The sequence below is a fragment of the Vigna unguiculata genome, chromosome 11 (genome assembly GCF_037176805.1).
Source record: "Vigna unguiculata cultivar grain cowpea cultivar isolate G323 ecotype 2 chromosome 11, ASM3717680v1, whole genome shotgun sequence".
Taxonomy (NCBI): Eukaryota; Viridiplantae; Streptophyta; class Magnoliopsida; order Fabales; family Fabaceae; genus Vigna; species Vigna unguiculata.
This window is the reverse complement of record NC_140802.1, coordinates 44,781,270-44,797,030: the sequence shown is the minus strand read 5'-3', so window position 1 is coordinate 44,797,030 and position 15,761 is coordinate 44,781,270. Positions and strand designations below refer to the sequence as shown.

Here is a 15,761-nt window from a genome sequence, read left to right as displayed (position 1 = left end):
AGGAAAATAAGAAGATTTTTTTCTCATAAAAGATCAAAATTTTGATACACTTTCACAAATAAAAGATCAAAATTTTGAATAATGTTTTAAATGAATCTGATCTCAAATTTTAACCATGCAGTTAAGTTGTTTCATCGATTTGGTAAAGGAATTTTAAACAAACTTTTTTATAAACACTTTCAAAGAAAAAAAGGTAAAATAACTTTTGTAAGTTAAAATTAGTTTAAAAAAAGCTTTCATGAATAGCTGCTTACGACTAGGCGAATTTCGTGAGTCAAAAGTACCGGGATAACAATATTGATAATTCCTGATATATTGGATATGGGCTAGCCGATTAATCTGGGAAAAAAATAAAAACAGGGGCTAGTTGACATTATTGTTCAAGCTGAAAATGGGATAAGCATCATATATCCAATCAAATAATGTAAACGTATATTATACTCCAAACCAAATCATCTTTATGCTTTTGCTATTTCAAACCTTTTTCACAAACATGTACATGATTGACAAATAAAACCAATATATCTCGCAAGACAAATTTAAAAGAAGGAAAGGATGATGGGGTAAGGAATCAGAAATACAAATTGATGGAGAATTTAATCATCCTGCTTCTGAGGTTCTCCACTGCAACTCTACCTGGAGGCGACCATTCTTGGAGTCTATGAGATGGTACCTCTCATTAATTCTTTTGTTGGCAACAACATCCCCAAGATTGATGTCGATATAACCCAGTGATTCCTAATGCCAAAAGAAGCAGCAGATAATAAAACTCGGCCATGTCAAGAACATGAAAGGTAAAAACAAACCATTGGCTATATAAATATGCATTTTAGCTATGAAGGGCAAAAACTAATGAAGTCATAGCAAAAATAGTCATGACAAAAACCTAATGCATGTGCATATAGTTTACCGCAGAACATAGAAAAGATCCTCTCTACCTTCCTATCTCCCAAAAATTCAAAACAATGTTCCTATATGAACTACAGAAGACAATTTCACAACATTCAATTCTACAAACAAGATTACAGTCATTCCCAACGTACATTTTGACTGTTATATAAACCTCCCTCGAACTCGAACTCGAACTTTAGAGACATGTGATTTACTTTCTTCTCTTCCAATAAAACCAAGCAACTTCATAAATATATAAACTCATAAAGCTTCCATTAGAATAGATTTTAACTGTGAGCATGTCACGGTAAAATGTTTTCATTGGAAGGAAGCAGATGCAGGTAGATTAAACATGACATCTGATACGAATCAAGCCCAGGCCCAAGAAGATGAGAGACAAAAAGAGAAGGTTAAGAGGGTGCATGAAAGAAAAAAATGGAAAACCATTAATTGGGGTCCACAAGCAAAATCTGAAGGGGAAAGTGCTAACTGTTTAGCAGAGATGGCAAGAGGAGAGAGAATAGGGAATCTTAGATATTCTTTTCTGTCAGAAGGGCGGAAGGATATAGGGGGAGGAAGGTGAGGAGAGAAGGGGTGAGGATTGTTGGGACAGGCTTTTTGGGCTGAGATGACAGTGTGCTCATGGCAGCCATTGTTCTCTGTTTTCTTGATTTCATTCTTTCAATAAAACAGTAGCACCTTGGTGCTGAGTTCTTTTCTTCACTTATACTATAGAATTGTGTGTTTGTTAACAACATCACCCAAAGCTAAAGGCAGTTGTTTATCCTACACGTTTTATATTTGGATTTGAAATCATTAAATGTGTGTAGATTTCCCGAGTACTTCCAACCTCCTTCAACAATTTGAAGCTTCCTAGTCTAGCCGGTTTAGTTTCTACTTGCTATGATCATGTTCATGTACCTTTTCCGCGGCATACCATCATATTAAGAATAATGCATTACATATTTGGAGCATAAGACTTGCTGTGATTATGTACCTTTTGGTGGAGAAGGTTTCGTGATGAAGTGCTGAGGACCTCCACGTGTAATCTATCATTGGTGGGAGGCTCATCCACCATAAAATGGAACTCATCTTCCCACCTTGGATCTCTATTCTTTTTAATGCGCTGTGATTGTAACCACAGTATCATTAGCATTTCATAAAAAAAACAATATCAATCCAAATTAATGCACAAGCTACCATCTTCTCGGTCTACTCTACGTTTGGTATAGTAATACAAAGTTAATTAATTAGGTGCTTGACTAAAGACGTGAATAATCCATTGGATCAAATCAATCATGTCATTATACAGAAGTTGTTTTAACAGCCTATTAAAGTAACAAGCCAATACCATATAGTGGGTAGAATGATAAAATTACAATATGCTGATTAAAATCTCTAACACTATATTACATTCCATAATAAATTTGCCAAATTGTACTTTGTACCCACCCCTCCCAATTAGGGTCTATTAGCTACTGCCTACAGGGATTAGTTGAATGTAAAGAAGTCTGAAAATTCATTAAGGCATATTAAAACCTAAGCTTGTAAAGATGTTTTTCCTATCTTCCATGGCAAAATTTAGGAAGCCCACCTAGTTTATCTACTACAGATAATGAAGAAATAAAATAAAAAATGCACGCAGTTCTTAGGATTCCCTACCTTTGTTTTTTTCTCTTCCCCTCTGAATATAAGTCGTACATGTGGATTAGTGTGATACTTCCCTTCGACATCTTGAGCTTCATGGACTATAACAACAAGCAAACCTCCACCTGCCGGAGTACCTTCAGGAGCTTTTGGCACAGTCTGCGTCTCTTCAAAACCCTTGGCCAAATCCTCCTCCTTGAAGGGTTTATATGTCAGTTCTAAAACAATCTGCCCACGTGACTTCTCATTTTGGACATCACTGGGATCCATGTTTTTTAGGAGGTCAAGAGTAAAACGTTTAGGCTCTTCAGGGGAAACTTCTTTTAAAGATATTGTATTCATACCCATCTTATCATGCTTCCCAACCTAAACAAGATACGAAACCAAATTTCAGTTGACATATCATAAGAAGAAACAAGAAAAAACACTCAAAAGTTCAAGAGGTTTACCTGCTCCCAGTCATAAACATTAATCTCTAAAACCTGGGAGTCAGGATCTTTAACTATCAAATTGAATTCTTCATTCCATTCAGGATTTAAGTTCTTGTGCTTCACAGTAGTCTTTTTCGATGGCAATTTATCATCAGTAAGCTTTAGCTTTACATAGGGGTCAGATGCACCAAGAAGATCTTTTTTCTTTAGCTTCATTGCATGAAGAACCTTTACATGTAAAATTCCAACAGGCCTCTTCAAGGCTCTATGATTTCCCAATAACATTCCAAGAAAAAACAGAAAGGGGTTAACGCAATATAAATATATATTTTCAACAAATATTTATATAAATGAAGAAGCATACTTTGACATATCTAAAACTGGAACTTCCAAGGTTTTGGGCCATAAATACATGTTTGCAACCTGATCTTTGATGATATCCTGAAAAGAAAACTCTTTAAATTAGTTTAAAAGCACTGAAACTTCAATAAACAAAAACAAGCTTAGTAAAATAACAAAAATAGGATGCTACTAAAGAATAAATCACAAATACCCAAACTACAAACTGACTTCAATAAAAAATAATAACAGCACACCATTGAACCACTTTAACCAACAAGACTTGATTATACCCTCTATGAACTGTAAGATAACACCAAATAAGTCCACAAGCCATTCAATTTAAGACATCTACACTACCTATCGTATTTCTTCATGTACATCCAAGTTATACAAGACAGTTCAATTACTAACGCACAAGTTCTAATTTCCTCAAGCAATCAAATGTCTATCTATCATAAGCAAACACCAAACCAGCTTGATGCAATCCCTGATAATTCTCCCTTCATTCAGCAAGCAAGATGCTTTGTGCAAACACAAATCAATGGTCTAGGTTGATAATATCACTCGTTCCAGAATAAAATGTACCAGAGGTGACATTGTCTACCATGCAGGCAGCAGCCACTCTGGCTTAAAGGGTGGAAAACAAATGAGTGCAAGTCTACCATGCAAACAAACAAATAAAAACAGTGGCATCTTATACCTGAACGATCCTATAGACGCCTGGAATAGACATAAGATCAGCCCCTATGAGCTTTAGCCCAAAGTCAACATGTAGCTACAAGAAAATGTACAATAGAAACAAAGAGAAGATAAGTACGTACCATATATAAAATAATCACCACTTGATATACCAATCTTGGGAAGGAAGAAAACAAAATCAAATAACAGTCAATTATCTATAAGGAAGAAAAAATGTTGGGATTTCAACATCATCTAGGTTATGATAAGATGGCAATAACAACTCCAGACATACAACCACAGATCATTTGCATATGGAGGAAGCCCACCCTAAAAGAAAAAGAACACAGTCACAATTATTATATTATATTTAAATTTAAAGTTGTGTTAAGAAGTGGACTTTAAGTCTAAGTCAACCACACAAAAACCAACTTGTAAGGTGAGATTTGCACTCACATATATACATACTCTAAATTGGCCTTATTTCTAGTCAATATGGAACTTCAAACAAGTTGCTAAACTATATCCATATCTATCCATCCATCTATCTATTTATCTATATAATTTTAAGAAAAAGTAACTATAAATAAAATAAAAAACTCTGTATAATTTTGTTAATATTAATATTAATATTAATATTAATATTAATATATATATATATATCATAATTTTTTATTTGACATATTATCTTATATGTATTTATGAGTCATTATTGTGACACATAAATTTAAATTATATTATTTATCAGAATATTAAAATTAAAAAATGCCTTTTTAAATAATTTTAAAGATGCTAATAATAATTTCAAAATCTTATAGTTATTTATTTTACAAATATAGTTCTATAAATAAAATATAATTTAGTTAAAATTATTCTTTGTAATTTTCATAATGTTAGAAATTTAAATTGAAAATCGATTTTTAGAAAATTATATACAATTTTAATGAAAAAGTGTCATTTCAACATGTATATTATTGTGTGCACTGCGTACTAAATATAATTATTCTTTATCTTGTTGTTATAATAGCATATTCTCTTATCCTATTATATCATATTCCCTTATCCTATCACATCATGTTCACGGCACAAGCCCTAATTGTCCTATAATTTCAAAATATATTGAAAGTCACCTTTCAGTAGTAAGATGCATAAATATCATGACTGTGATTAGCTTTTTATTCTAAACATCACAAACGCAAAGGTTACCACATTTAGGTTTACAATATAAGGTAGTTGTGATCGTGATTTCTAGAAGATAGTGATCCTTAATACATGTGTATTCTAGACGTAAAAACAATTATAGCTCTTGTAAATAACATTCTTTAAAAACTTTCAAAACGGGCAAAAAAGCAATTCAACAATCAAACATTGTGCAATACAAGCAATAAAATAAGACAGAAATATATCCTGAATTAAAGCATTTTGAATAGATGACCACGAATTATACTTGTGCAAAGTGGATCAGTAATACAACAATCACCAACCTTTTCCATGAGGGAGACATATATGTTGGCAAAGCAAGGAAAACTAGGAACCAAAGGCTTCAAAGTAATGCGAGGCAATAGGAAAGCTTGCAAATCTACAACCTGATAAAAATAAGAGATCTCAGTAAGAAGGGGAAAAAAGCACCTACGCCCTTTCTACTAACTCACTCAAACACAACAAATTACCTGCACAGTTGCTTTCAACCCAAATGCCTTAACAGAAACAGTAACATTAGGATTTCCGGCCCACTTTACAGAAGGCTCCATAATTAACTCCTTCTCATCAGTCACATAAACTTTCATTCCTATCAACGTGCATTCAACAAAAGTATTAGGAATATAAATATGACATAAAAGAAAGTTAACAAGAGACAATCAGTTATGGCATAGAATAGCAGAGAAACAGGCCAAACAACCCTTTAATGCAAAGAAGAAGACACAAAAGAGCCATCTTTAAGAATTTAACAACCGACTCATAATTATGAAACCTTGAAGCACAACCTCAATTTCAAACCTTGAATTTAATCGATAAATTTTTATTTTGGACCAACAAAACCCATGACGTTGGAGTTGTGTATACAGTGGCAAACGAGAAAATTGTGTCTAAATGCCGGTTACTCTTTCTCTATCAAATGAACTTTTTCTGATAATGTCTTTCGTGTCCCAAAAAAACATTATCTTTGCTAAACTACCAATATCTAAAAATAGCCATATTTATGGACCTATACAAGGTGCAGTCACAACATTTCACACAATCAAGGGTTCACTCATCATAATCTATTATCTAACGGCCATTTTTTCCTCTTACAACAGATTAACTTCGTAAAGTTAAAAATATAATTGAAGGTTAATATTCAAAACTACTTCTCTCTCAGTCATCAGGAAATCCTCTTCCTAAATTATCCCTTTGTAAACAATTGAATAGTAACTCCACGAAACCAAAAATTGTCCGCACAGGTTGTTTATTTGGGTTCCTTAACCAAGGTCTGGGATTGAACTCTCGATTCGGGCATAAAGTCGCAACTGAGTCTGATTTTGGTACCATTTTATCAAAAAAAAAAACTGGACCGACCGGGGGTATACCTCCTAGTTATACCAAAAAACAAAACTCGATGAATTAGCTGACGCAGTTCACAAAAACACAGTCAAAACCCTAATTAGCTGACGCAGTTAACAAAACATTGTCAAAACCCTAAGAATGCATCGTGTCCAGATCTACTAACCTTGAAAAGTTGGCGGCAGTGAACCCAGCGTGAGTGTTTCAAACTCAACAGAATCAATTTTATATTTAGGAATCTGCTCAGCAATTATGGGTTTTGCAATGTTCTTGGCAGTCTTGCAAATTGCCTAAAAAAATAATCAAAAACATCTCTACATTCAAACAGGCGAAGAAACAAGAGCAACCAAAAGCCAAGGTAAAGCAAGTAAAAACTACAAACCTTATCAAGATACGGCCACATATACTCTAAAAACTTGTTGAGCCAGTCAAGCTTGAGAAAAAAAAAAACGGCGAATCGGGTTAGTTCAACGGCCAAATCCTAAAGCCAGAAAAAGAAACAAAACGAAGCAATAGAGTAGTTCGGTTACCCGATCGAAATCCGGACTTTTTATCCAAACAGGAATCTCCGGAAACATCTTCTGCAAAGTCTCCTGCTCTTGCTCCACCATTGGTTTGATTTCAGGATCCTGTTCAAGGCACAATAACAATTATCAAAGCGAATCACGAGGACAATGCTCAAAGAATCACAGTGTACGGTGCTACACGCACACTTACCTCAACATTAGTGGGTTGAAAGTAGATGAAGAGAAAATAGCCAGCCACAAGGCCAATGGAAATCCCAACCCCGAATCCGAAAAACCCCAAAATGGCACTAAAGAAACCCATCTCAACTCGATCCTTATTCTTTCAGCTACACCCTATCCCAGATCGCGATTCCTCTCTTTACTTCACCATTCCTACTACTACTGAGCTAGCCCCAACAAAATTGTGAAGAAATGAAGATGAAACGGTTGCGTTTTTTTGTCCTTATAGCAGAGGTGGGGCAGGTCAACGAAACGGTCCAAGACCATAGGCCAAGCAATTGAACTTCCAGAGACGATGCAGAAAGCAAAGCATCCAAAAGATTAAGTTAATTACGGAATTAAATACCAATAAAATATATTAACTGTACACGTGGCGTGCATGGGAAGTTGTCGGTATGGGTTTTCGGCCATATCACCTCGCGGTGACCGTGACGCCCAATGCCTCTAACGGTATACACGCCACCTGGCTAGTTTCCATATGAAATACGACAAAAAAATTATCTTTCATATACTGCTTCCAGGTGTGTACTACAATGAGATGAAATTAAAAATAAATAAATAAATAAAAACTTATCCGAATTTTAATTAAAATTATATATATTATTTATAAGAAAATATAAGAAAAGTAGAAGACACGTTGATAAATAAAAAGTTGTTTCACGAGGGTTATACCTTTAGAACATGAAAAGTGGTGTTGGTAGCAATTGCAACTACAATTCAGCAGTTTGACCGGTTGACATTTTTGTAGTATAGTATTGTGTTTTGTGTATGTAGTTGGAGAATTATTGTAAAATTAAAAAAAAAAACAAAACAAAAAACTTTTTACGACATTTATTTATGTATTTAATAATATGGATATAAGTAAAAGGTGATGGAAATCTTTCTATCTTCTCTATTTTTCTTATGAATATCTATTTTATTAATGTAGGAAGATATGTCGATTAAAGTGTAATAACAAAATTTGTATATATTAACATATGTGTTATTGAAGATTATATTAGTTTTACTAATATGAAATCTAAAAACTAAAAAAACAAATATTCCCTATTTTAGTCTGAACCATAATTTGTTATTTAAGGTTGTATTTTGTTTACAAATCACTTTCAATATTTTTCATGATATTTTGTCTTCAGAATTTTGCTTTCAAAACACTTTTTTTTCCTATGGCTATATTTGTCAAACACGTAAACATCATAATATTCAAAAGTGAAATAGTGTTTGCTCGTTTTCAGATTTCAATTCATAGAGGTAAGACTAAAATAACCTTAAATAAAACAAAGGGTTATTATAGTAACAAATTTGTTATTACAATTTCAATTGTCATCTCTTTTTAATATAAATAAAGTAGATGGTTAATTAAACATTAATAAAAATAACACATAATTTTTTCATATAGTCTATTTAATAATTTTTTGATTAATAATAATTTGATCTCACATGTTGTTTATTTGGTTCTTCCATTTTTTTTTTCAATATTTGTCCACTTTATTTTCCATATGGTAATCGAATAAAACAATTATATCAAACATTTGAATTTAAACTTTAAAAAAATTATAATTTATTTAGACGTGGGTTTTGGAACTAAATTCCTGCAAGTAAGGGACTTTGTAGAATGTACCTAATTAAACATATTAGGAATCTTTTATTAAATCATCTTAAACTAAAACAAACTTTTTGCATAACAGTGTCTACCCAAAAAATGGACTCTGTACAATGCACCAACATGTTGTAGGCCTTCAGAGCGTTTTTCTCTGCTTTAAAAGTAAAGTACAAGGTATTGCCTTCGTAGACATGTATTTACATAGAATACGGAGGTTTCCGAACAAAAAAAAAAACATTTAACAGTTTGATTTTATTTGAATAAGTTCAGATTTAACCTCATATTACTTTTACTTTTCACTTTAAAATATAAATAAATATATTTTAAGAAGTTTTAACACTACACGCAAAATAAAACTTACAACAAGAAAACTAACACACATAACATCCTCTTGGAACAAAGTATTGTCATATATTTTGAAAAAGTTTTACATACTCTAAAAAGTATTGACCTATGTATTTAAAAAAGTTGTATATATTATATTGTTGTCCTAATTTTTTGAAATTAGTTGCTTTATAATATATTTTTAGTTTGGTTAGATTATTTTATTGGTCCTATTCTTATAAATAAATTTTAAAACATTTCTTTATTTATCTCAATTTGGTCTTTTTTTTGAAAAATAAGTTATAATTAGGTCATTTTCGTTAATAATGAACTAACAGAGTTGGTTAATGTGTTGCATGTGGACTCGTAATTTTTTGTTTTTGAAAAAAAAGAATCATCACATGTTAGATTAAGGTTCTGTCAAGTGACAAAGACAGCGTGTTGTGACAATGACGATATCACACGTCATTGTTACTGTGAAAAATTTCAATTTAATTCCTATATTTTTTATTTTGTTTCAATTTAGTCCCAATTTTTTTTTAAACAATAAAAATTTAATTCCTTTTAAATTGAAATAAAATTTAATTATAATTAATATTTGTAGTCAAATTAAATTTATTTAAATTTAAATTCTGCACTTAACTTTATTTAAGTTTAATTTTAAATATTCATATATTTATAATTTTCAAAGTTATAATTAGTTTAAAAATAACAATTTTATAAACTCAAATATATAATTTTAAAACAGTTTTATAGCAATTTAAGATAAATATATTTATTTTAAATTTTATTTAACAATTTATAACATTTTAAGTTATTATAAAATTATTTTAAATTTGTTATTAAACTGTTTTAAAAAAGTTATTTAACAATTTAAAACATCTTTAATTGTTATAAAACTATTTTAAAATTTTACATTTCAAGTATTTTTAAATTGACTCAAATATTATTTTACCACAAACTATTGTTATATAAATATTTGAAAAAAATAATAAATTGAGTTTCAATGTAAAATATAATTTTAAACAAGCTTAATCCTATTAAAAATATCATTGGAACATTAATATAAAAATAAATATTGTCTTAATCTAGATAGGGATGAAACTACTATAGTATAAAAAAAAGATACGAAATTAGGACAAAATAACAAAGGGACTAAATTCAGATTTTTCATATTCAACAATGACATGTAGTATTGTCAGTGTCACATCACATTGTTGTTGTCACGTGGCACAACATCAGTTTGACACGTGACAAAATTTTATAATTTTTGAAAAAAAAAGTATGACCTGACATGTAACACTAGGGATGGCAACAATACTCGTGCCCACGGATATCCGCGGATAAAATCCGCGACGGATAGTTAATACCCGCGGGTATTTATTAGCCGTATGTAGCGGGTATTTTAATACCCACTTATAAACGGGTTGGTACGGATATCATACTATCCGTACCCGCGGATACCCATTACCCGCAAAAAATTAAAATAAAAATTTAATTATATTTTATTAAGTTAAATTTAATTAAAATTAAAATTAGCAGTATATATTTTATTATGTGAAATTTAATTATAATTATTATTTTATTTTATTTTATTTTATAATTTTATATTAAATAATCTATAAAATATAAAATTTTAAAATATTTGTGAGTATCGGGTATCCACGGGTACCCACGGGTTTTAAAAATATCCACAGATATTTTTTAAGCGGATACCTGACAGATAAACGGGTGAATTTTTTATTGCGGATCGGGTTACAGGTAAACACTATCCGTGTCCGACCCGACCCGTTGCTATCCCTATGTGACACATCAATGATATTAGTGTGCTACTAGCAAAAATGATTTGAATGTAATAAATTTTATAAAACATAGACCAATTTGAGATAAATAATAAAAAAGATATCGGTTTGAGATTTCTCTGAAAAATAAAGATGAATCAAGTGATTTAAACTTTTTATCTTTTCCAAATGTGTGTAAAACTTTAAAGAGACGTGTATCGTAAAATTATTTTTTCACATCAGTGTTTTCTTTGATATTCGAAAAATATCGATAAAAGATAGATGATGATATATTTGTAAATAAGTTAATTTTGTTTATGTTACATTGTTTGGGATCTGACATAAAACTTAACATTTTTTTTGATTAAATGTTAGTTTGACCTAAATGTGCAGTTTAAGGTTCCACTCATATTAGTTTAACATAAAATTATATAAATTATGACTTTGAACTTCTTTCTACCTCACGATATATTTTTTTTCCTTTCAATTTTTTTTATGTTGGGCAGCGGGTTTGTGAACATTTTGGAGATCGTATTAAGTCTTTAGTATCTCAAAATTTTCAGTTGAGTCCTTCAATTAAATGTTTATATTAACTTTGTAACTTGATAGTTATCTTTTATTATCATTCTTCTTAATTATCATCACATAATATTCTGTTATAATAGTCCATAGTCTATGACGAAGAAATCTTTTTCAAATATTTATTGTATTTAACGATAATCATTCTTAAATTTAATTAAAATTATAAAATGTTAAACTTTAAAATAAAAATTAAATTACATTTTATAAAAATATTAAATATATAACTATAAAATTATGAAATGTAAAATTACAAAAAATAAAATTTAAAAATTTAAAAATTTATAATTTTATAATTTCAACAATTTCATATTTTCATAATTTTATAGTTTTATAATTATATAATTTTTTATTATGTATATTTAATTTTTAATTTTTAATTTTATTGTGACATTTATATTTTATAATTTTAATTATATTTTAAAATAATTTTCGTCGAAATACAATTACCATTTGAGAAATATTACATCATTAGGGTCTCTAAATATTAAGCAGCCGTAGGAGGAAACCCTCCAATATACTTACCACGTTAATAGAAACATTTAATTGCAAATACTTAAAAAAGTTTTGAAATTTTTAAAATTCAATGAATCATAAAATTTAGTAACCCCATTAAAAATTCTCAAATTTTAATAGGGACTTATAACATAATTAAGTTTTAAAATTAATAATTATGGATATTTCATGATAGTAGATATTTTTTCCTTATTGTGTAAGTCTCGGTGTGACATCAAATAGGTGTTTTATGTTTTCATTATACTATTAAAATTGAAATCATTACTGTTTTGGGATCTCCATCACCACAATGCATGAATGTTTTAATTGATTCATAATCTAGTTTATTGTTGTTTTGTTTTACTAATTATCATTTTCTTGTTAAATTTGCTACATCTATTTTGTTGTATTTTGTGTGTTTTACTATTAATCTAATTTTGAAAAAATTATTAAAAGTATATGGAAATTGGCTTTTGACCTGCTTTTTTTTAACCTTTTTTTATGTATATGGGTTAAATATGTTTTTGGTCCCTCAAGTTTCAGCGAAATTTGGAATTAGTCCCTCATCAAAACTTTTGACCAATTTAGTCCTTTATCTTTCAAAATGCGTGAATTTAGTCCTTTTAACCAAATTTTGTTAAGTTTATCTGACGTTTCGAGCGCATTTCATGATAGTATTTAAGTTAACATTGAAGCAAAAATGTGTCAAACAATATAAATAATTTAAATACTATCATGAAATGCGCTTAAAATGTCAGATAAACTTAACAAATTTTGGTTAAAAGGACTAAATTCACGCATTTTGGAAGATGAATGACTAAATTGGTCAAAAATTTTAATGAGGGACTAAACCAAAATTCCGCTCAAACTTGAGGGACCAAAAACATATTTAACCCTATATATATTTGATAATAGAATGGTTGTGTGTGATAAAATAGTAATATATTTTGATATCTGAAAGTTTTGTAAGAAAAATCAACTTATAACTTTTGATACACCTCTCAACTTGATAGAATTAAGGAGAGGATGCCAATGCTCAAAAGATATTGAGAATCCAACATTTTAAAATAACCCCCCATTTACTATTACTTTTTATTTTCTTGATATTTTTTAGCAATTTTTCCTTGTTATAAGTATGAATTTTTCAAATATTTTACATATTTCATGTTTTCATGTTTATAATTTTTCATTTTATGTTATTTTCTTTTGCATACTGTTGTTATTTGTATTTAATATACGCGGGAGAATCTCACTATAATTGTTAATTAATTTTTTAAAAAATTACATTCTCCACTTTTACATAAACTCTCAAAAGACGTAATTGATGATGTAAAATACTATTTTTATACTAGTAATTATCATTAAAAAAAATAGTGTTTAACTTTGGATAGTATATGATAATAACACTTATTTTCAAGACACATAATAAAACGTTAAGATTTACAAAAAGAGATTCATTACTTAAGAGAAACTAGTTACAAAATATTAAGTTTCCATCTTTCAACATACTTTTTAAGTAAAAGAAAGTGCTAAAGGAAAAAAAAAACATACATCATTCAAAACATTTTCTTTTATGACTATCTAATTTGGATGATAGAAGTGTTTTAAAATATAAATCTTGATCTATTCCACGTGTTTTTAAATTGATTTATACTGTGTTGATATCGTTTTTCTTCTAAATAAAAACAATTTGTTGAAGAGGCATATTTTAATGAAGTTATTTCTTAGAAATTTCATAAGATAATTTTATGGTATATTAGTGAGTACAAATCTCATCTCACAAGTCAATTCTGTATAGTTGAGTTAGATTTAAAGTTTACTTTTAATATGGTATTATAATATTAAACCATTATTTAAAAAGTTCATCATATCGAGATTTCTGTTTGTTGGACATATAATTTTATCTATTATCATACCTAATCAATTTTGTGAGTTGACTTAAGTTTAAACTACACTTCTTAACACTATTTATAAAAATAACAAGTTTACTTTAAATTTAATTTTTACATTTACAAATTAAACATCATTTCTTAAAATGGTCATTGATAATTAAAATAGTCTCATATTAAATAAAAAAAAATATTATAAAATGTACATCATGTACGTTACAAACTATTTTGTTTATTATACATTTTAATTGTAATATATTTATATAGTTAAATTTTTATTCATCGTAAAATTAGTTATATCGAATAAATATATACCATGTACATTGCACGTGATAAAAAAAATCGACACGATTAATTTTTGTTATTTTACACACGAATACTTTGATAAATTTGTATTTTTTTTTTTAATATTACTTCAAAATATCTCCTTACTAATGATCTATCATCAACATATCATAAGTTACTTTGTACTCTTCAGTAAATTGAAAAATATAAACACTAATAAGATAACAATTTTATTCTCTTAGTCTAAGTTCTTTTCATATAGAGACTCGCTAACATACACACAACACACACAAACCATTACTTTGTTAATGTAAGTTTCAAAGAGTAATTTCTACAAGCTTTTAGGTATAAATTATAATTTTCATCTGAGTTTTAACTGAACACAATTCAGCAATGTTTTAATAAATGTTACCAGCAATGTTTTTTTTTTTATCTACGATTTTATAATAAAATGTTAGGTTAAATATGTTTTTATTCTTTAACTTTCAATGAATTTTGGAATTAGTTCATTTCAAAACTTTGGACCAATTTAGTCTTTTATATCTCAGAATTATATTTAAGTTGTGTATACTGTTTGACATATTTTTGCTTTAATGTTAAATCAAATACAATTATGAAACGCGTTTAAAATGCCAAATAAATTTAACAACATTTAATTAAAAGGACTAAATATAGTATTTCAAAAAATAAATGACTAAATTAGTCCAAAGTTTTTAAATGAACTAATTTCAAAATTTACTGAAAATTAAGAGCCAACAACATATTTAACCTGTTTATAACGTTTACTCTTTATTATAAAATATATATATATATATATATATATATATATATATATATATATATTTATAAGCACGGTAAGTAATTATTGATAGTCAAATGCCGAATAGTATAATTATATGGTATATTGGGATTATACATATTCAGTTTTTCGAGTTTTAAAATTAACTTTTGTTTCTAAATCAAGTTATCGACCGTTAAATATTAGGATTATTTTGCAATTGGCATATTTTTATTGATGTCGTACTAAAATAATTTATTAATTTTTACACTATTAGAATTATCTAAACTCTAATTACATTGTTTTTATTTTAGTGAGTGGAAATCAAGCCGTAGAGACTTGTCAGACAAATATTGGACTAAAATTACTTGTTTTAAAAATTCGTAAAAGCTAGTTATTTCTAGAAAAAAGAAATATTTTATAATAAATTTCTCTTAATTATCTGCATCTACTTTGAAGAATGTTTTAAATCTTACATTTTTTTTTAAAATTGTATACCATATTCTGATTTACATATATATGCGTAATATTCATTTCATTATATTCATGTAAATTTTGCGGTGCAACGAATAATACAGATAGTGGTGACTGGTGTGGCGTTGGCTGAAACGACGTCGTGAGGGGTGGAAGTGTACGCGCCACGGTGTGACAGTGCCACGGAGGAGCATGGCTAGTTCAGTTCGGTTGGACGAAGGAAAGTGACCACCATCAAATAAATATTTAATTTAAATATTAAAAAAAAGGCAAAGAAAGT

At 28.9% G+C, this 15,761-nt stretch overlaps 1 protein-coding gene across 1 annotated transcript; it reads right to left on the bottom strand.

Annotated features, from left to right (window-relative positions):
* Positions 1-408: 408 nt before the first annotated feature.
* On the bottom strand, positions 409-7,578 carry LOC114169720 (synaptotagmin-2-like). The gene is made up of 12 exons (XM_028054988.2): positions 7,248-7,578; positions 7,061-7,159; positions 6,913-6,963; positions 6,697-6,820; positions 5,660-5,778; positions 5,474-5,575; positions 4,012-4,086; positions 3,334-3,410; positions 2,988-3,234; positions 2,554-2,904; positions 1,889-2,017; positions 409-738 (listed from the first exon to the last, which is right to left on the bottom strand). Exons 1-12 carry the CDS (start codon positions 7,356-7,358, stop codon positions 601-603), a joined length of 1,623 nt encoding a protein of 540 aa, XP_027910789.2. The 5' UTR covers positions 7,359-7,578; the 3' UTR covers positions 409-600.
* Positions 7,579-15,761: the final 8,183 nt, after the last annotated feature.

Bases quoted from the DNA above. Each gene is read 5' to 3' on its own strand.
- LOC114169720 (XM_028054988.2), bottom strand. From the start codon at position 7,358: ATGGGTTTCTTTAGTGCCATTTTGGGGTTTTTCGGATTCGGGGTTGGG. The intron at 7,160-7,247 runs GTAAGTGTGCGT...TGCCTTGAACAG, and splicing joins TTCAACCCACTAATGTTGAG to GATCCTGAAATCAAACCAAT. The intron at 5,779-6,696 runs GTTAGTAGATCT...GCACGTTGATAG, and splicing joins ACTGCCGCCAACTTTTCAAG to GAATGAAAGTTTATGTGACT.